Below are 21,406 nucleotides of genomic sequence, written 5' to 3' on the forward strand. Positions count from 1 at the left end.
TAGCCAAATTAATTGGGATATTCCAAAATGACAGCACTTGGCTGATAAATGATGTAACATTATCTCAACAGTGATTTCCTTCCAAAAATAAAAGACACCTGGTGCTGACAATTTTTGATTTTAGAGGTTCTGCAAGGTAATTTGGTTGTTTTCTTAGTGTTCTCAATTTTTTCAATGTCTTCTAGATCATTTTATCTAGTGTCTTTGTGATTTATATATTATGCTATTTCTGTTACCTCATTTCTCATTTTTTTTTTTTTTGTCTCTGAATTTGAAGACCTCATTGCCAACATGTTTTTTCAGGAAAGAATAAAAATAAGTATGTGTCTTTTTCAGAAAAACAATTTCCTTCTAATCATTAAAATTTTCCTTTTTTTAAATTTTTTTAATATTTATTTGTCAGTTTTTGGTGGACACAACATCTTTGTTTGTATGTGGTGCTGAGGATTGAACCTGAGCCGCACACATGCCAGGCAAGCACGCGACTGCTTGAGCCACATCCCCAGCCCTAAAATTTTCAAACATAAAACAAAGTATAAAAGATTTTATAGTGGACACCTATGTATTCACCATCTAGATTTTACTGTTTGCATAATTACTGTAATTTTCTTATCAACTTATTACCCATTTTCCTATCCACTTGTCTTTATATTGTATATTAGATCTCTGGACTTTTTCATCCTACATTATCTGCTATATTGTATCCTTTGAACTACAGCTTTCCATTTCCTTCCCCTGTCTCCCCATCACCACTGTTCAGTATTCTGTCTCCACCACTTTGACTACTATCTGTCACATATTAAATATGTATCTTCTACTAGTATAGTATTTATGTCTGTGTTCATTTTCTGACATTTGATGTTCTTTCTCTGTGCTTACCTTTATCCGAGCACACATAACATGTATTAGCAATGATCTGTTTACTTGTGTTCCCTTCAGAGGTCAGTTATTTATCATCTTAATACCTGAAGTTATTGATGAATAAATATTTATTGGATGAATAAATAAATGTTTTCTTAATTAAAATTGCCACTTGTAGTAAACTTCTGGTAGAAAACACTTTCTGTTTTAGCTGATCTACCATAATGTACAGAAATTCAAATAGTGTCTCCAGTTCTTTCATATATAGAATATTACTCTGGCATATCATGAATGTCCAGAATAGTATGTATGTATGTATGTATTTATTTTAAATATTTATTTATATTGGAGATTGAACTCAGAGGTGCTCTACCAGTGAGTTAATATTTCCATTCCTTTTTATTTATTCATTTTCATTTTGAGATAGGGTATTGCTAAGTTGCTGAGGCTGGGCTTAAACTTGGAATCCTCCTGTAATCCTAAATCACTAGGATTACAGATGCGCACCACCATACTCAGCTTCAGAATAGTCTTTTTAAAATTCTTTTATTTTTGCTGGGTGTGTTAACACATGTCTGTAATCTCAGTTACTTGGCAGGCTGAGGTAGAAGGATTGCAAGTTGAAGGCTAGCATAAGCAACTTAGTGAGACCCTGTCTCAAAAAAAGCCCCCCAAAAACAAAAAAACAACCATGGGGTAGAGGGCCCCTAGGTTCAATCCCCAGTATCACCAAATAACTAACTAAAAAAAAAAATTATAAGTGTCATGGTTTAATGCAGCATTTTTCTTCATCTTATATCAACTAATGATGTACTTTATAATCAACTAGTGACATATTGGATTTCATAACTTCCATTGTGCTTTTTAAAAATATGTTCCATTTGATAAATAATCATCCATTTATATAAAATCAGAAGGCATTGCTTTTCTGATTTAATTGCTCAGGTATACATAGATGTTCCCTAGTCAAAGTGTCTGAAGCTGAATATTAAGAGCTACCATTTGGGGACCATGAACTACCATTTTGGGAAGGGGGGTAAGAGGGATTGAACTCAAGGGCACTCTCCCACTGAGCTACATACATAGCCCTTTTTTATATTTTATTAGACAGGGTCTCACCAAGTTGCTTAGCGCCTCGATAAATTGCTGGGGCTGTCTTTGAACTCTAGATCCTCCTGCCTCAGCCTCCAGAGCTGCTGGGATTATAGGTGTGTGCCACCACACCTAGCCTTGAACTACCATATTGGCTAATGCTTTGTCCTGGGAACACAGTCTTCCATCTGTTTGGTCTCACAATGGTAAAATCTGGAAAAATAATGTTTTTTTTTTTTTTTTTTTATGATTCTGGGGATTGAACCCAGGGCTTTGAGCATGCAAGACAAGCATTCTACCAACTGAACTATATCCCCAGCCCTGGAAAAATAATTTCTTCTTTTTCTATATTTTACATTTTCTAAAATGATGTTTATAAAAGCACATGAGTATCATTGTGATTGTTAATATGTTAATTTCTAGGTAAAATGAATCTGGGTTTGGTAGTTTTTACTCCTCAGTTTTTACAAGCATTTCTACGTTTAAATAGTGAACAAAAATTTTGCTTAGGAGCTGGGTAGGGCAGCACATGCTTGTAGTCACAGTGACTCAGGAGGCTGAGGCAGAAAGATCAAAAGTTTGACCCAGTTTGGGTAAGTTAGCAAGACCCTGTCTCAAAATTTTAAAAAATAAAAAATGTTTAAAGATGGTACGTCTGTGATAGAAGGCCTCCAGGTTCAATCCCTAGTGCTGCCAAATATATACATATACATTTACATTTCCTATTTCATGTATGTGTGTGTTTTTTTTTAATAAACTCAAATGTACAAGAGTAAACACCTTCATTTGTGGTTTTCCATGCAAGACAGTCGGGGTAGAATAAAAATTATCTGTATTAAGAACGTTTAGAATGATGCAAACCTAAACAATAATAGCTATTTAATATTAGCAAGTAATCTATTAGATCCTTTTTACACATAAGTAATATATATGTGTGCCTATATATAAACATATACAGTTAGCCATCTGTAGCTTTGGGTTCTTCATCAAAAGGTTCAATCGACTGAAGATCATATAACATTTACATTGTATTAGATATTACATGTTGCCTAGAGATGATTTGTATATAATGAATATTTGTGAAGTTTATTAACATGAAAGTGCTCAGCTATTTTACCTGCTTTTACTTTTTCTTTCTTATTTTTTTTTTTTTGGTACCAGGGATTGAACACAGGAGCATTTAAGGACTCAGCCATCCCCAGCCTTTTTATCTTAATTCAGGGTCTCAGTAAGTTGCTTAGGACCTTGCTAAATTGCCTTGCTAACGGCTGGCTATCAACTTGTGATACTCCTTCTTTAGCCTCCCGAGCTGCTGGGATCACAGGTGTGCACCACCACACCAAGCATGCATTTTAAATAAGAGATTTGAGCATCCATGGAGTTTGGTATTTCTCCAGGAAAAGAGGGAATTATGATACCCAGCCCCCCCTCACATACCAAGGGACAACTCTATATACATAATTGTTTTTCACATGAGACTCTCATAAGACCAATTTAATGCTTAGCTACTATTTTTTCTTCTCAGTGTGAGTCTCAGTATTTGGACAGTTTACTAAAAATAATAAGCAACATGTACATTCCAAATGATACAACAGAATGGCATTGACGATGGAGTTATAAATTAAGCCAATTACAGGAAGATGTTTGCTTTTGCTTCATAGATTTGTAAATTATTTGGCTATAAGGTGGTATTCTATGTAGATGAACAAGGCCATGATAGAAATATGTGTGAATATCTTTCAGCATATTATCTGTGCTGTCAGCTAACCAGATGACTAATTTCGATTTCAGTTTGGGCTACTTTATAATCTCAAGTAGTTGCTCTTCTTGATGCAATTCTACATATACCTTATGAAATAATGGATTTATCTGCTCAAGAGGTTAAACTAAAATATTGCAATGTACTTACTAATCTTAGAAGGTCTGATATCAGCTATGTTAACATATTTTGACGTGTAAGACATAATTCTTTTTGTTTTTTGGTTTAGCTGGGGATTGAACCCAGGGCTTTGTGCTTGCTGGGCAATCACTCTACCAACTGAAGTATCTCCCCAGCCCACATAAATATTTTTTACATTGATGAAAAGTGATGACCATTTCATGGTATGGGAGAAAGTGCAATGAACTATTTCTAGGTTTACTTTCTTTCATCATAATAAATATGAATTATAAAAAATTTATGATTATTTTTCTGGTACTGGTGATGAAACCCAGGGCCTTGAACGTGCTAGATAAGTACTGTACCACTTAGCTTTATCCCCAAGCCTATTGGTGTGTGTGTGTGTGTGTGTGTGTGTGTGTATGTAGCGGATGTCCTGGACATTGAACCTGTGAGCACATTACCATTGGGCTTCATTCCCAATACTTATTTTTAATTTTGAGACAAGATTGCTGAGTTGCTGAGGCTAGCTTTGAATTTGTGATCTGCCTCCTTTAGCCTCTTGAATCAATAAGATTACAGGCATGCACCAGAGTAACCAACTCGGCCCTATTGCTTTAAATGCATTCTTGTGTCTACTCTAGGAGATTCCCCCACCCCTTTTAGGGAATGTTAATGAGCAGTTTACAATTATTATTCTATAAAAATATTGTACACTTATTTTATGCTTTCAAAGTCATGTATAAGCTTTGTTTATGTAAGTTTAATGAATAATCATTAAATTTAAGTTGTTTTTATTCTTTTTTTTCCCTAGGATTCTACATTTGATGACATATTATCTAGAGCAATAATGAACAATGGCCTGTTTTGGATTAGTTGATGACCTTCGGTAATGATCTAAAAATATCTACCACAGAGAAGCTAAATATACTCAATTCAGAGTGAACAACCCAGATTATTACTGACTTTTAAAGATGACAGATCCAATGATGGACTTTTTTGATGATGCCAATCTTTTTGGTGAGACCTTAGAAGGTTTATCAGATGATGCATTTGTACAACCAGGACCTGTTTCACTAGTTGATGAATTGAACTTGGGTGCAGAGTTTGAACCTTTGCATATAGACTCACTGAACCATGTTCATGGTACACCAACACACCAGAAAATGACTGATTTTGAACAGTTAAATCAATTTGATACAATGAAATTTCACCAAGTTAATCAGTCTTTTGGTAGCCCAGCTGAACATGTGTTATCACCACACTCTCAATTTAATTGTTCTCCTATCCATCCCCAAAACCAGCCCAATGGTTTGTTTCCAGATGTGGCAGATGGCAGTCCGATGTGGGGTCATCAGACAGCTACTAACATTTCTAATCAAAATGGATCTCCTTTTCACCAACAAGGACATTCGCATTCTATGCATCAAAATAAAAGCTTTGTGGCACACCATGACTTTGCCTTATTTCAGGCCAATGAACAACAAACACAGTGTACTTCACTACGCTCACAACAAAACAGAAATACTCTTACCCCAGGGCAAAATTCTCTCAGCCAGTCTAAAAATTTTATGGATGTTAATGTTCCTGGTCCTCATAGAGTCAGTGTTAACCACCCATCACAAATTACTAATGCATCTACTTCACAACAGTCTCTTTCGATGCAGTTTTCTCAAACATCAAATCCTTCAGTACACTTCCTCAAGTGTAACAATCATCAAGAAGGAAATTTTAATGGACCTTCTCCAAATATGACTTCTTGTTCTGTCAGTAATTCTCAGCAGTTTTCTTCACATTATTCCTTTTCTAGTAATCATATTTCACCCAACAGTCTCCTTCAGTCCTCTGCAGTTCTTGCACCCAATCATGCAAATCAGACTTTATCTGATTTTACTGGAAGTAATTCCTTTTCACCTCATAGGGGAATCAAGCAGGAATCTACTCAGCATATCCTAAACCCCAATGCATCATTGAATTCAAATAATTTCCAAATGTTGCATTCATCACATCCTCAGGGTAATTATAGCAATTCAAAATTATCTCCTGTGCATATGAACTTTCCAGATCCTGTTGACTCAGGAACTCAAATGGGACATTTCAGTGATCATGTAGAAACTAATGGCTTTTCATCTTTAGAAGACAATTTACTTCATCAAGTGGAGTCTCAATCTGAGCCATTCACAGGACTTGACCCAGAGGACCTCCTTCAGGAGGGTCTGCTTCCGCAATTTGATGAGTCAACATTTGGACAAGATAATTCAAATCATGTTTTAGATCATGACCTTGATCGACACTTTACTTCACATATTGTAGCTCGGCCTTCTGATATGGCTCAAACTCAGTTGCAATGTCATGCTCGGAGTTGGCATTCATCATTTTCTAATCATCAGCATTTACATGACAGAAATCGACTGTGTTTACAACGACAGGTATGTAGCTCCTTTGATATTTGGAGTAGAGTGGGATTTTTTTATTCATTGAGTTCATTTTATTTGTGGCCTATTCAAAATTTCTTAAACTTGGAATTCTATTGAATATGCATATTTTAACATAGGTTTATCTTGCTTTAAAAGTCTTACTGAAAGTGATTCATTGATGTCCTCAAAGCAATAGACTAACATGTCTAGAAATTTGTGAGGTTTTAAAAACTGTTTTGTAACTTTTAATTATTAATACCTTTATTGGAAGGTGATTTTACCAAAAATAAAACTTTTAAAACCATAATAAAATAAGAAACAACAGACTGGGAAATTTTTATTGCAGATGTGATGGACATACTGTTAACATTCCTGTAAAAAGCTCATATAAATTGATTACAGATCTTAAAATTGTAGCTGATAACTGGATAAAGCTCATAAATGAAATTCACAAAGTAGGAAATTATATTAGTAAACAACCAGGAAAATGTACAATTTTAGTAATAATTAATTCAGTGTGGAGTGTGGTTTCATTTTTATCAGTCAAATAAATTTTTAGAATGTTAATGCTTAATGCTTCAAAGTTTTGATGAAATTGGTACTTATGTGGCTTTGTCAATTAAAATAAATATTTTAGAAAGCAATTTGATGGCATGTTAGAATAACCTAAACATTTCAAAAGTAGTATACCTGTAGATATTTACCTTATAGTTTTTCTAAGGGACAACTGGAAACAGCATATCCATATTAGATACCTATATTGGTCTAATTTAAGTATTAAAAAGTCTTTGAAAACTAACACTGAAAATATGTTAATGATGAGAGGGAAGCATAATTCAAAATTATGATCACAGTAAAATGGTTTAGAGAACAGGCTCTGGTTCCAGAGCACATATGTTTGAATCTTAGTTCCTCTTTCTTATGAGTTGTATGACTTTGAGCTAGTTTAATAATTTTTATGTGTCTCTTTTTTCTTGTCTTTAAAATAAGAAATAATAGTAGGATCTATCTTGTAAAGCTTTTGAGAGGATTAGCAGTTGCAATGTGTAAGAGTGCTGAGGACTGTGCCTAGCTTATATTTAAGTACTTAATAAATGTTTTTATAATTACACTTATAGCAATTTGAAAATATGTACATTAAAAAATACCAGAAGAAATAGTTTGGTTTAGGGTAGTACAGTTACATTTTTCTTCCATTTTTTTTTTTAAAGAGTGAGAGAGGACAGAGAGAGAGAGAGAGAGAGAGAGAGAGAGAGAGAGAGAGAGAGAGAGAGAATTTTTAATATTTATTTTTTAGTTCTCGGCGGACACAGCATCTTTGTTGTTATGTGGTGCTGAGGATGGAACCCGGGCCACACACATGCCAGGCGAGCGCGCTACCGCTTGAGCCACATCCCCCATTTTTCTTCCATTTGTTTTATATAATTTTTGTCATGTTAAGTACATTACTTTTATAATTAAAAATATACTTCATGTAATATTTTACATTTCTGTGAACTCTTGTTAAATTAGGGATTTATAAAATGGTTTAATACCTTGGCTATCTTTGAGACTCTGGACAACAAAATACACCATGGTTCTTGATATTAAAATTTTGAGATCAGTTTTTCATTAGACTTAAAGCATTTAGAAAGAAAGAAAATCCTTATGTTTTCCATAAGGTTTACTTTAGTTGTATTTTTTCCTTCCTTCCTTCCTTCCTTTCTCCCTCCCTCCTTCCCTCCCTCCCTCCCTCCCTCTGTCCCTCTCAGGATTGAACCAAGAGACTGAGTGCCCAGCTCTTTTTATTCTTTATTTTGAGACGAGGTCTCACTAAGTTGCTTAGGGCTCACTGAGTTGATTGAGACTGGTCTCAAACTTGGAATCCTCCTGTCTCAGCCTCCCAAATCACTGGGATTACAGGTGTGCATCACCACACCCAGCTTAGTCATATTTCAAAGAGTATTTTCCACATATTTTTTCAAACATCTAGATAGATGTAAACATACTTAAAAGGTGCTTAAAAACATCTCCCTTCAGGGTCTGGGGCTGTGGCTCAGTGGTAGAGCGCTTGCCTAGCATGCGTGAGGCCCTGGGTTTGAGCCTCAGCAACTCATAAAAATTAAAAAAACAAATAAAATAAAGGCATTAAAAAAAAAAAAAGAACTGAAATTTCTTTAAAAAAAAAAAAAACAAACTTTCTTCTTCTGACAAGTTGAGTATTATGATTCTGCTCCCTCTACTGGAGGAGGATCAAGCCCAGATTGGATTGAATTTAGGTTCATCTATCTACTTTGTATGTAGATTTCTGAGTAGTTTGATTTATCATTTTGTCCACTGAATAATTGAAGTTATGGACCATGAAATTTGTTAACTTTTTAATTTTGTTTTTCTAAGGCCTGTTACGATTTTAATTTATCTTTGTGTGTGCATGTGTTATGTATCTTAATTCATGTATTTCATTAATGTATTTCTAAAGATGTTTTCCCAGCTTTAGAAAATAGTAAGAACTGTTATAGGTTTGGAATGAAAGGATAGTAAGGTGCAGTCCATTTAGAATACTTTTTTTTTTGACTACTGAATGTCTATTCTCAAGTTTTCTATTTCTTATTAGTGTTAAAGTAATGAATTTTGTAGCCAGGCACCGTGGTGCATATCTGTAATCCTAGCAGCTCAGGAAGCTGAGGCAGGAGGATTGCAAGTTTAAAGCAGCCTCAGCAATTTATTGAAGCCCTAAGCATCTCAGTGAGAACCTGGTCTCTAAATAAAATACAAAAAGGGTTGGGGATGTGGCTCAGTGCCTGAGTGCCCTGTGTTCAATTCCTGGTACCAAAGAAAAAGTAATGGGTTTTGTTGATTGTAGGAGGTAAAGAGTAGAAATGAAGTGATAAAGAGGGCTATTATGATTATTATTATATATTGCATGTCACATTTATTTACAGAATTATGGGCATATGGTCTAATAATTTAAATTATTTATACATGGAATTTATAACAAGTTCTGGCAGCGCATATAAGCTTTTTGCTTATGTAATTTTTGGCATGTTCTGGATGTTTATGGGTGCTGACGTTATTTTTTTTATTTTTCCAACTTTGGAAATGTGTACTTCAGTACTCAGAAAGCTGACATGTTATTTTAATAAGGTGTTCTTATCAGATTCTAAAGAAGATTTTTTTTTTCTGATGTTTATTATCAGGTTTCTTTAACTATTTCTCTTCAAGAATTTTATGTCAGGCTAAATTGGCATTACTACATATGGAAGTTTAGAGATTTAAAAATAATAGTTACAATTTTTAGTTTATCAAAAACAATTGAGTCATTTTGTTATAGTGTAAATAAGGTATTGTTTAATCTACTGATTGAAAAATCACTGATGCCTTTCTTCAGAATTCTAGAAAATTGTATTGAGAATGTTGGATGTTCAGTGCATAATTCTAAGCCTTAACTTTTCTTATTCCTCAAGTGCAGTAGAGGATTGTAGGTAAAATTTCGAATATTTTAGAGTACCTGACATCTGTATCAATTGTTAAAACAGAGACTGAGATAACCTCTCTAGAATTTGACTCTAGAATTTTACCACTTAAAAATTTGACTCTAGGACTGGGGATATAGCTCAGTTGCTTGAGTATTTGCCTTGCATGCACAAGGCGCTGGGTTCAATCCCCAGCACTCCTCAAAAAAAAAAAAAAAAAAAAAAAGACTCTAGAATGTTACCACTTAAAAAACAGAAGAGAGAAGTGTGCCCTGATGCTTACGGGAAAAGGCTTGAGGATGAGGTGGGTAAAAAGCTATCACAAATGCTTTTCTAAATGTTAGCATGAACCAACTGTAGCATAGAGAAAATACTATCTTAACTTTAATTTTTGGAGAAATAGAATTTTGAGAGAATAACACTAAACTTTTCATTGTTCTTTTCTGACATTTTCTACTGTTTTGTAACACACAATCTTTAGTTTTTGTCCTTTTCTTTAAAAGTAGAAACAATGTATTGAGCAGTATGTGGTTTTTCAATGTTTGTATATTTAATTTAGTATAAAAGTTCTATAGCAGTGAAACATGGAATGACTAACAAGAGGAAATAGAATTTTAGGTGCTCACTTTAATACTTTGAATTTTATTTTCTGAAGGTAGAGAAGCTTATTACTTAATATTTTAATTAATTTTTGTTTGTTTTGTTTGTTTTGGTACTGGGGATTGAAGCCAGGGGCACACAACCACTGAGCCACATCCCCAGCCTTTTTTTTTTTAATATATAATATATATATATATTTGTTTATTTATGTATGTGGTGCTGAGGATCAAACCCAGGGCCTCATACATACTAGGTGAGCGCTCTACTGCTGAGCTACAACCCCAGCCCATCCCCAGTCTTTTTATATTTCATTTAGAGACAGGGTCTTGTGAAGTTTTATTGGAGCTTTGCTAAGTTGCTAAGGCTGGCTTTGATCTTAGAAGCCTCCTGCTTCAGCCTCCTCAACTGCTGGGATTTCAGGCATACACCAGCATGCCTGGCTATTAATTTTATTATTATTATTTTTCAGTTCTAGGATTGATCTGAGGGCTGTTTTATCACTGAGCTACCTTTTTAATTTTTAATTTAAGACAAGATCTGTAAGTTGCCCAGGGTGATCTTGAATTTGAGCTCCTTCTGCCTCACTCAGCCTTTAAAAAAATCTTGTCTGTCTTCCTTGTCCCTCACCTCCATGGTTTTGCATTTTTAAGAAACCAAGTTGGGAACATAGACTTTGTACTTTTTTTGGCAGATTGCTTTTTAACCTTCTAGTCAATATGTTACATACACTTTTTACACTATTAACATTTTTTTTAAACGATTTTGAATCTCTGAATAGTTTGCCATTTTAAGGTTGCTAAATTATAGTATAAAAGTAAGTTGTTGGAAAATCTGAATTAAGGTGATTAAAATATCTTCATATTTTCTTGCATATATTATCATAATAATTGAATTTAAATTAAGTGTGTATTAATAATGAATTACAGTATCTAATAGATACAGCATTTACTTTCTACCAAGCACTGCTCTAAATTTTTTTTTTAATTTGGTTTGTTTTTGTTTTACAACAGGGATTGAACCCAGTGGTGCTTAACCAGTGAGCTACATCCCCCACTCTTTTTCATATTTTATAGACAGAGTCTCACTGAGTTACTTTAGGACCTCACTAAGTTGCTTTGAACTCATGATCCTTCTGTCTCAGCCTCCCAAGCTGCTGGAATTAATATATGTTAAATATTTAGAGCGTGCCTCCCCCCTCCCGCTCTAAATATTTAACATATATTAATACATTGATCTCTCTCAACAGTCCTTTTATTTGATTAGTACTGGGAAGAAATTAAGTAATAAACCTAAAGTCACACAGTAAGTGACCATAGTGGATCCAACCCCAATTTTTCTCTGTCATCACTTTACTTCAATGTATTTTACTACATTTGGTGTATAAAAAGGATGTTCTAAATGATTTCTTCCTCCTTTCACCATTCAAAAATCTACTTTACTAATAAAGCAAAGATTTGTTTTGGAATCTTTAAATTGAGAAGACTGTGAGTCCAGTGTTTCCTGGCTGTATTGACAATCGATTATCCATCAGCAGAAGAAAAACAACCCTAAAACAAAATAAACAAAAACTAAACTAAAATCTATATTGCTTCCAAAAGTGCTCTGGTATTTTTAATATGATTTTGTATAAGATGATAAGAACAAATGCCCTAACATTAAAACACAATAATTATCTTCGAATGTTGGAAGGTCAGAATATTTAGAGATTGAATCAGGCCTAGAAAGTAGAAATCATATAATTTAGTTTAAGGAAGAAGCTTGAAATAAATCTCTTGCTGAACATAGGGAGATGAAACAGCTCAAATGTGTCATAGAAAGAACTTTTATAGTTGGTGGAAAAGATGAAATTGGTCGATTATTCCAACTCTTAAGGTTCTATGGTTTTAATTTTAGGTTTCATTATAGTATATATCATTTATATTACCTATTTTTCTCCTGAGTATCAATTACAGATGATGAAGAAACATAAGTTCCACTGACATCCAACAATGTCAAGGAGTTATTGACTATACATAGTTTTCTAGATAGTTAAAATATATTCTGTTGAACATTCAAAACTAATGTGCCTGTGGTGATGCACACCTGCAATTCCAGTGACTTGGTAGGCTGAGGAGGATCACATGTTCTAGGCCAGCCTCAGCAATTTATTGAGACCCTAAGTAACTTAGTGAGACCCTGTTTCAAAATTTCAAAAAAGGACTGGGGATGTGGTTAAGAGGTTAAGCAACCCTGGGGTCAATCCCCAGTACCAATAAAGAAGAAAAGAAAAAAAAAGCATTCAAAACTTTAATTATATCTCCCTCCACCACTCCCCGAACCATGGTGATAGAATTGTCATGTGAGCAAAAGATGAAGAAAGATTTTAGATTTTTTTTTTTTAAGAGAGAGTGAGAGAGAGAGAGAGGGAGGGAGAGAGAGAGAGAGAATTTTAATATTTATTTTTTAGTATTCGGCGTACACAACATCTTCGTTTGTATGTGGTGCTGAGGATCGAACCCAGGCCGCACGCATGCCAGGCGAGCGCGCTACCGCTTGAGCCACATCCCCAGCCCTTAGATTTTTTTTTAATAGCAGGTCTTATGTGTTCACATTTTTTTATTCTTAGTATTAAACCTCCCGGAATTACTTTCACTTAAATTAGACTCTCATGGAGCCCAGTAGATATTTTTAAACCATCTTAAGCAGAATGTAAAATTATTATGAGAAGGGGAAGACATATAAAACTAAAGAAAGATTTTGTTCTACTTTGTTTATAACTGTTAAATTAAGAGGACCTCAAACTATTTGCAATTATTTTTCAGTAGTAATTTTCCTAAGTCCGAAAAGCAGAAAATGTATGCACAATTTTTTTAGAATTTCACTCCATTGTATCCTAGACAAAAAAAGAAAAAAACACTTTAGTAATACTTAAAGTGCCACCTTAATTTTTTTTTCATTACTGGGGATGGAATGTAGTCTATCACGAAGCTATACTCCCAACCCTATTTATTTTTTGAGACAGGATCTCCCTAAGTTGTTGAGACTTGTCTTGAACTTTAAGTTTTCCTGCCTCAGCCTCCTGAGTCTCTGAGATTACAGGTGTGCACCACCATGCCTAGTTTAAAATTAAAAGTTCATAAGATACTGTTTACCAGAATTTATTTAAATCTATACCTGATATTTGGCATGATATAGCTTATAAAAAGTTTCAAAATTCTTAGTTGACTTACTCATCCAAAGCACAAAATAGAAATTCTATCAAGAATTTTTGTTATTTTTTGTAATTTATTTGTTCTTATTAGTTATACATTACTGTAGAATGTATTTTGACATATTATACATATAGAGAGTATAACTTCTCATTCTCCTGATTGTACATGATGTAGAATTACACTGTGTAATCAAATATGCACATAGGAAAATAAAATCCAATTAATTCTACTATCTTTCCTATTCCCATTCCTCCTTCCTTCCCTTCATACCCCTTTGTCTAATCCAAAGTATTTCTATGCTTCCCACCCTACTCCCCACCCCTTATTGTGAGTTAGCATCAGAGAGAAACTTTGGCCTTTGGTTTTGGAGGGTTGGCTTTTTTCATTTAGCATGATAGTCCCCAGTTCCATCCATTTACTGCCATAATTTCATTTTTCTTTAAGGCTGAGTAGTAGTCCAGTGTATGTGTGTGTTTGTGTGAATCTCACATTTTCTTTACCCATTCATCTGTTGAAGGGCACCTATGCTGGTTCCGTAGTTTAGCTATTGTGAACTGAGCTGCTATACAGTGATGTGGCTGTGTAACTGTAGTATGCTGATTTTAAGTCCTTTATCCCGAGTAATGGGATAACTGGGTCAAATGGTGGTTTAATTGTAAGTTTTCTGAGGAATCTCTATACTGCTTTCCAGAGTGGTTGCACCAATTTTCAGTCCCACCAGAAATTTAGGGATGTACATTTTCCCCACATCCTTGCCAACATTTAATGTTACTTGTCTTCTTGATAATTGCCCATCCTGTCTAGAGTAAGATGAAATCTCAGTGTAGTTTTAATTTGCATTTCTTTAACTGCTAGAGATGTTGGACATTTTCTTTTTTAGTTGGTTTTTCAGTTAAAGTAGACCAGATTTTGTTTTTAACATTTCTGTCAAATCTTCTAGATTATACAATGTTCTATTTTAATTGAGAAACTGGAGAATGTTAGCTAGTTCTGAAATTTCTTAATTATTAAACTATTTGTACGATTTTACATTATAGAAAAGGTAAACTCTACACTGTCTCCCAGGATTCAGAGTAACAGAAGCTTGGTTGTTAACAATAACTGTAAGGCTATTGACTTTAAAGTATGAGCTTGCACACTTAGGGGTAAGAGATGAACAGGAAATAAATTTGAATGTCGGGGCGACTGGAAGACGTTAGTATTGGTAGGGAATTTGTGGATTAGTATGCTATGTGAAGTGTTTGAGATTCAAACCAAACTTCAAAGAAATTCTACCAAAATTTCATGACACTAAATTTTATTGATGGGGCTTACTCTCAAATACTGTAGGCCTACTTGTTTATTTATAATTAAGTAAATTTAAAATAATGTTTTGCAGTCTATAGATTCATTGGATTTTATTCCTCTTATTGTAACAGAAATGAAAAGCTGTTTTGGAATATTAAAATATGAGTGACCAGGTTTCTCTACTTAGATAAATGGACTGAGATTATTTTAAATTGAGGAAATGTATTAATATGAAATGCGATGGTAAGCACATAATTAAGAAACATGGACTATAGTTTTTAATTACCAGTAAATAAAATCATTTGCTGTGGTAAAATATGCAAATAATTATCTTCTTTTTTTTTTTTTAAAGAGAGAGAGAATTTTTTTAATATTTATTTTTTAGTTTTCGGCGGACACAACATCTTTGTTTGTATGTGGTGCTGAGGATCGAACCCCGGCCGCACTCATGCCAGGCAAGCGCTCACCACTTGAGCCATGTCCCCAGCCCCAATATCTTCTAACTACAAATAAAGGGGCTGAGGTTGTGTCTCAGCGGTGGAGCACTTGCCTAGCATTGGCGAGTCCATGAGTTTGATCCTCAGCACCACATAAAAATAAATAAATAATATAAAGGTATTGTGTCCAACTACAAATAAATAATAAAAATATTTTTTAAAAAAAGAACCAATAAAGATTAGGATACTTTTGCTGGGCGCTGTGGCTCATGCCCATAATTCTACCAGCTTGAGGGCCGAAGCAGGAGGATCATGAGTTCAGAGCCAGCCCTCAGCAAGTTAGTAAGGCCCTAAGCAACTCAGCTAGACCCTGTCTCTAAATAAAATATACAAAGGGCTGGAGATGTGGCTCAGTGGTTGCATGCCCCTGGGTTCAATTCATCTATGTGGGGTTTTTAAGTGCATGTCAGCACCATTCTGATATTTATCAATAGTGATATGGTTATTAAAACAAGCATATCTAGTGAGTGTGTTACAGTTTCTCAAGTTTCTTTCTTTTTTAAAATATTTATTTTTCAGGTGTAGATGGACACAACACAATGCCTTTATTTTTATGTGGTGCTGAGGATCGAACCCGGGTCCCACCCATGCTAGGCAAGCGCTCTACTGCTGAGACACAAACCCAGCCCCAAGTTTCTTATTTTAAAATTTTAATTTGTAGCTGAATGTGGGCATAAGTAAAATACATTTGTCATTAAAGTTTTTCAGAACAGTAATTTATGATGTAGTAATTTGTGTATTTAAGCAAAAATTAGAATGATTACATGAAAGTTAGTTATAGGAATGAGCAGACCAGGTGGGCATCAGGGTGGCACACACCTGTAATCCCAGCTACTTGGGAGGCTGAGGCAGAAGGACCATAAGTTTGAGGCCAGACTCAGCAACATTGTAAGGTCCTTGTGACCTTGGGTTTACAGTAAAGGCCACCATGCTCAGCTTTAATGATTTTATTTTTAATTGATTAGTTTGATTTATTACAATGTCAGAAGAAGCTTAGCATGATCCTGACTTGAAATAAAAATAAGAAGGGCTGGGGGGATGTGATTCAGTGGTTAAGCATCCCTGGGTTCAATTCCTGGTACCACCACAAATTTAAGAAAAAGGGAATGAGTAGACCAATGTCATAAATGGTAGAAAAGAATAAAAGAATTTTTGCTTGGCCACTATTTAAATTATTTTTAAATAGCTTAGCTGTACTTCTGAGTATTAAATTTGGTTTAATGTAGGCAAGTCAAATGCTTTTAAAAACATTTTTCAGTACCTAAGAGAAACTTAATGTCTGAGCCTCTTCTACAAGTTAACATTTAACACTATTTAATTTCTTTCAATAGTAATAATCTTTAAAAAGTTGTTGAGGTTGAGTGTCTTTGATTAAAAATAGTAAAACACATATTTTCCCATGTATGATTAATTAAGCATTATAATTTCATGTTTAATCATATCAGTATTTGCTTTTACTGTAGATAGTTCATGGATTTTTAAGACTTTTTCATTTAATTTATTTTATTTCATTTGGTACTGATATGATTAAACATGAATTATAACTTGCTTAATTATTATTCATGGGAAAATATGTGTTTTACCTATTTTAATCAAAGACACTCAACTCAACAACCTTTTTAAAGATTATTACTATTGAAGAAATTAAATAGTGTTAAATGTTAACTTGTAGAGGGCTCAGACATTAAGTTTCTCTTTCAGGTACTGAAAAATGTTTTAAAGCATTCTAAGATTTTATTTTTAATTGAATTTAATAGTGGCCAGCAAACATTCTTTTATTTCTTTTTTTTTTCTTCCTTTCTTTTTGTGGGTACCAGGAATTGAACCCAGGGGCACTTTACCAGTGGGCTACATTTTCAGACTTTTTTTTTCTTTTATTTTGAGGCAGGATCTTAAGTTGCAGCCTCACAGCCTCAGCCTTCCAAATTTCTAGGATTATTGGCATATGCCACTGTGCCCAGCTAGAGCATTCTATTTTGAAGACACTCATCTAAATTGAGTCTGGAAAGAGTATTGATAAAGAGTCTTCATGTGGGTTTACTACAATTTATGTTATCATTTTGATCGTATGTTTCAGTTAAAGGTTTCTTGCATTCTAGGTGAATCAATTTTTTCTCCACATTTTAAATTATTGAAGCTACATCTCCAGCCTTTTTATTTTTTATTTCAAGATATTTTTGGTAAATTGCTCAGTTTGGCCTCAAAGGTGAGATCTTCCTGCCTCATCCTACCTAGTTGTAGGGATGATAGGTATGTGCCACCACACCTAACGCATCTTTTATTTTTAGAAAAACTCTTCATTTATCAGACTTCACTACTTATTTAAATATGCATAGGAATTTGAACTGAAGAAAAAAAGATATCTAGCCTAAATAAGTGACAAAGTAAATTTAATTGTTATAATTTTTTTTCCAGTACTAGGAATTGTACCCAGAGGCCCTCTAGCACTGAGCTACAGTTAGCACTTCTAATGTTTTTTTTTTTTTTTTTTTTGCAATGCTAGGGATTAAATCCATGGCCTTATGCATGCTAGAAAAGGACTCTACCATTGAGCCACATCCCAAGCTTGCTATTTTGATTTTTTGAGAAAGGGTCTCACTAAATTGATGAAGCTCACAAACTTGCCATCTGCTGCCCCAATCTTCTAAGTCACTGGGTTACAGGTGTGCGCTATCCATACCTGGCTAGGTTTTATAATTAAATAAGGTTTCATAATACATGTCCTTAATTCTATTAATAAGTTAAACATTTTAGAAAACTTTGTCATTATATTTATTATGTGGAATTGGAAATCCCCAATAAGATCAATTATTTCAAAGTTAATACCATGTATGATTATTTAAGTATATTCATAAGTATATCCTGGAGACTAGCTAATTTGTAAATTTAGATATTAACTAGCTTTCAGTTTGGTTTAGGAACACAGATTTTTCTTGTTAGTTTTGTTTTTGCAGTACTTGGGATCAAACCTGTCCTCTATGCATGTTGTACAGGAGTACCATACAGGAGTACCACTAAGTCATATCCCAGCCCAGGATGCAAATTCTTTTTAACAATTACAATTAATACCCATCTGCCTTTATAACTTTTTTACACTATTAGAATTAAAGGGATTTTGCCATTTAAAAATATCAGTTTCTAAAAACTAAAAACAAAAACATCATTTCTAGACAAGATCTTGCACAAATTAACCTGTATATTAAATGTAGCAGTGCAAAAGCAGAAAAGTGTAGAAGGTAGTATAGAAATACTCATAAACTCACCATTTAGGTTTAAGTAACTTTGTTCTAACTAGATTTTCTTAAAGAAATAAAATATTGTAAATAACCCTTGAAACCCCTAGTCCCATTTATTTCCCTTTCCAGAGCAAACCTCTATTTTGATATGTGTATCTTTTCACTGTGTTTTTACAACTCCATAGATGTAGCTGTGTGTTTCTCCCTATCCATAAACATCTGAGAAGGGAAAGGGAAAGAATGGAGAGGAGAATTACTGCAGTTTGTTTATTTAAAAAGAAGAATTTGAAGCAAGTAACTCAAACATTAACATCTATTTAATCTTATTTCATGGTTGTTCATTTATTTTCTCTATGTTAAAAATGTTGTATAATTTAATCTTAACAATAAAACAAAACGGTGGCTTTGGATTTAGGTAGATCTGGGTAGCAGGGAAAAAAACCAACTTTTTTTTTTTTTTTTAAAGAGAGAGTGAGAGAGGAGAGAGAGAGAGAGAGAGAATTTTTTAATATTTATTTTTTAGTTCTCGGTGGACACAACATCTTTGTTGGTATGTGGTGCTGAGGATCGAACCCGGGCCGCATGCATGCCAGGCAAGCGCGCTACCGCTTGAGCCATATCCCCAGCCCCAACAACTTTTTTTTTTGTATTTTTTTCTTACTGGCCATGTTACCCTGAACAAATGTGTTATTATTTTCCAAACTTTAATAGCCTCCTTCATTAAATGTAGATAATATTGGTATTTGGTCATATAAGATTGTTTTCTGTTTTAAAGTGAGCTAATCCATGTGGTATTTAGTGTGATACCTCACTAATAATTTTTGATTATCTATCTTTCAAACTTTCAAAAGATTTTTCTATTCTTCATTAATCACCAAAGGATATGGATATGGAACTAAAAGATGTAGACATTTGTATGTAATATTTTGTGACTTCGACAGCTCCTTTTATTTTCTACTTTTTATTATTTGCTATGCTGGGATCAAGCTTAGGCTAGGCAAGTGCTCTACTCTGGGCTACACACGCAGCCCTGTACTGTAATTTTTAAAGAAGAGGAAATACCTTCAATTTAATGAATGATTAATACTAAGATTTAGGAAGTTAAATGGGTACCATTTGCAAGGCCTTGAATGCCAGGCTAAGGCCAAATGAAGACTTGGGCAGGCAAAACTCACAATAAAAACTACACTTGATTAATTTGGTTTTTGTTGTTGTTGTTGTTTGTTTGTTTGCTGTTGTTATCATTGTTTTGTGGTGGTGGTGGGGATTTATGCCAGGGCTTCTCAAGTGCTGAGGCAAGCATTCTATTACCCCCAAGCTTAACAGTAGAAGCAGTGTGACTGCTTTATATAGAGAGGTAGGTCTATAGTTAGTTGGAAAATTTTTTAAAAGAATGCAGAAGATATGTATTTTGGATGTATCTAGTGCGAAGTATAAGTGGTGGCTGAAGCTATGGGACAAAGTAATAGAAAATATACAGTGAGAAAACAAGAGTTTGAGAAGAATCTTTGGAAGAAAGAATAACAACAGAATTAAAGAAAAAATAGTTCTGAGACACTATTGTCACCTAATCTGTAGGAACAGATTCCAGAAAAAGTGATGAACAACAGTGTCAAAATTAAAACAGAGGGGCTGGGGTTGTGGCTCAGTGGTAAAGTGCTTGCCTAGTATGTATGAGGCACTGGTTTTGATTCTCAGCACCACATATAAATGAATAAAGTAAAGGTTTGTCAACATCTTTAAAAAAAAAAAGTTAAAACAGATAAGAAATTATTGAGTAACCATGAGAAGTAATTGGTGTCCTGAAAATAAAGATTTTTTTTTTCTTCTTGGTAGATTATGGAGGAATAGGAATGAAATCAAAAGAAATTTAGAATTGGTAACAGAATCAGGATATCAGCTATAATCTACTCTTTTGAGATGTCAGTAGTAGTCTTGAAAGTCTAAAAGTGAGAAAAGTGTAAGTCAGTATCTTTTTATTTTGGGAGATGGCGGGGTGCAGTACCAGGGATTGAACTCAGGAGAACTCGCCCACTGAGTCACATCCCCAGCGCCCCCCTTTTTTGTGATATTGGGGATTGAACCCATGGCCTTGTGCATATGAGACAAGCACTCTACCAACTGAGCTATATCCCTAGCCTCTCCCCCCCAAGGCCTGTTTTGTATTTTATTTAGAGACAGTGTCTCACTGAGTTGCTTAGCACCTTGCTTTTGCTGAGGCTGACTTTGAACTTGCAATCCTTTTGTGTTAGCCTCCTGAGCTGCTTGGGTTTTTGGATTACAGGTGTGGCCACCAAACCTGGCATGTCAATGCTCTAAAACATTCAGGATTGAGGTATATATACAAATATATTCATACAAATAATGTTAGAGTTGAAGGCTTTTGAGTACTATTTTGGCAAATGTGGATGTATTTATTAAAGAAACTAATTTTGGTTTTTTGAAGCAGACTTTATCATAGAATAAGTTATAACTTTAAGTTTGACCTAAAGATTAATGTAGAAAGGTCTTTATGGGTGAATTGGCTTTTGTTTTTAGCAGTTCTGGAGGTTGGCCCCAGGGACACTACCCCTGAGCTAATACCCAGCCTTTTTAATTTTAATATTTTTAAATTTTGAGGTAAGAGTTTCACTAAGTTATTGAGATTGGTCTTGAACTTGCCGTGAGTCCTCCTGCCTCAGCCTCTTGAGTTATTGAGATTCCAAGTATGTGCCACTATATGTGGCTCCTTGGCGGGAGGGTTGCTTGGTATTTACATGATTTAAATAAAGAAAATACTAGAGCAAAAAACAAAAAAAGTATATATACACACACACACACACACACACACACTGTGTGTGTGTGTGTGTGTATATATATATATATATTTATATAGCTTTTAAATGACCATAAAA

At 34.3% G+C, this 21,406-nt stretch overlaps 1 protein-coding gene across 11 annotated transcripts in view; it reads left to right on the forward strand.

The window, feature by feature from the left end:
• Chd9 (chromodomain helicase DNA binding protein 9) overlaps nucleotides 1-21,406 on the forward strand; it is a 246,550-nt gene that overhangs the window by 101,671 nt on the left and 123,473 nt on the right. For 10 of the 11 annotated variants that reach the window (XM_078032313.1, XM_040279558.2, XM_078032311.1 and 7 more), the window contains exon 2: nucleotides 4,647-6,261. In XM_078032313.1, coding sequence (XP_077888439.1) covers nucleotides 4,807-6,261 — 1,455 coding nt within the window. In that variant the 5' untranslated portion in view covers nucleotides 4,647-4,806. Of the gene's footprint in view, nucleotides 1-4,646; nucleotides 6,262-21,406 lie in introns of those variants that run through there. The other variant, XM_040279562.2, reaches the window with a different exon arrangement.

The sequence above is a fragment of the Ictidomys tridecemlineatus genome, chromosome 15 (genome assembly GCF_052094955.1).
Source record: "Ictidomys tridecemlineatus isolate mIctTri1 chromosome 15, mIctTri1.hap1, whole genome shotgun sequence".
Classification (NCBI taxonomy): Eukaryota; Metazoa; Chordata; class Mammalia; order Rodentia; family Sciuridae; genus Ictidomys; species Ictidomys tridecemlineatus.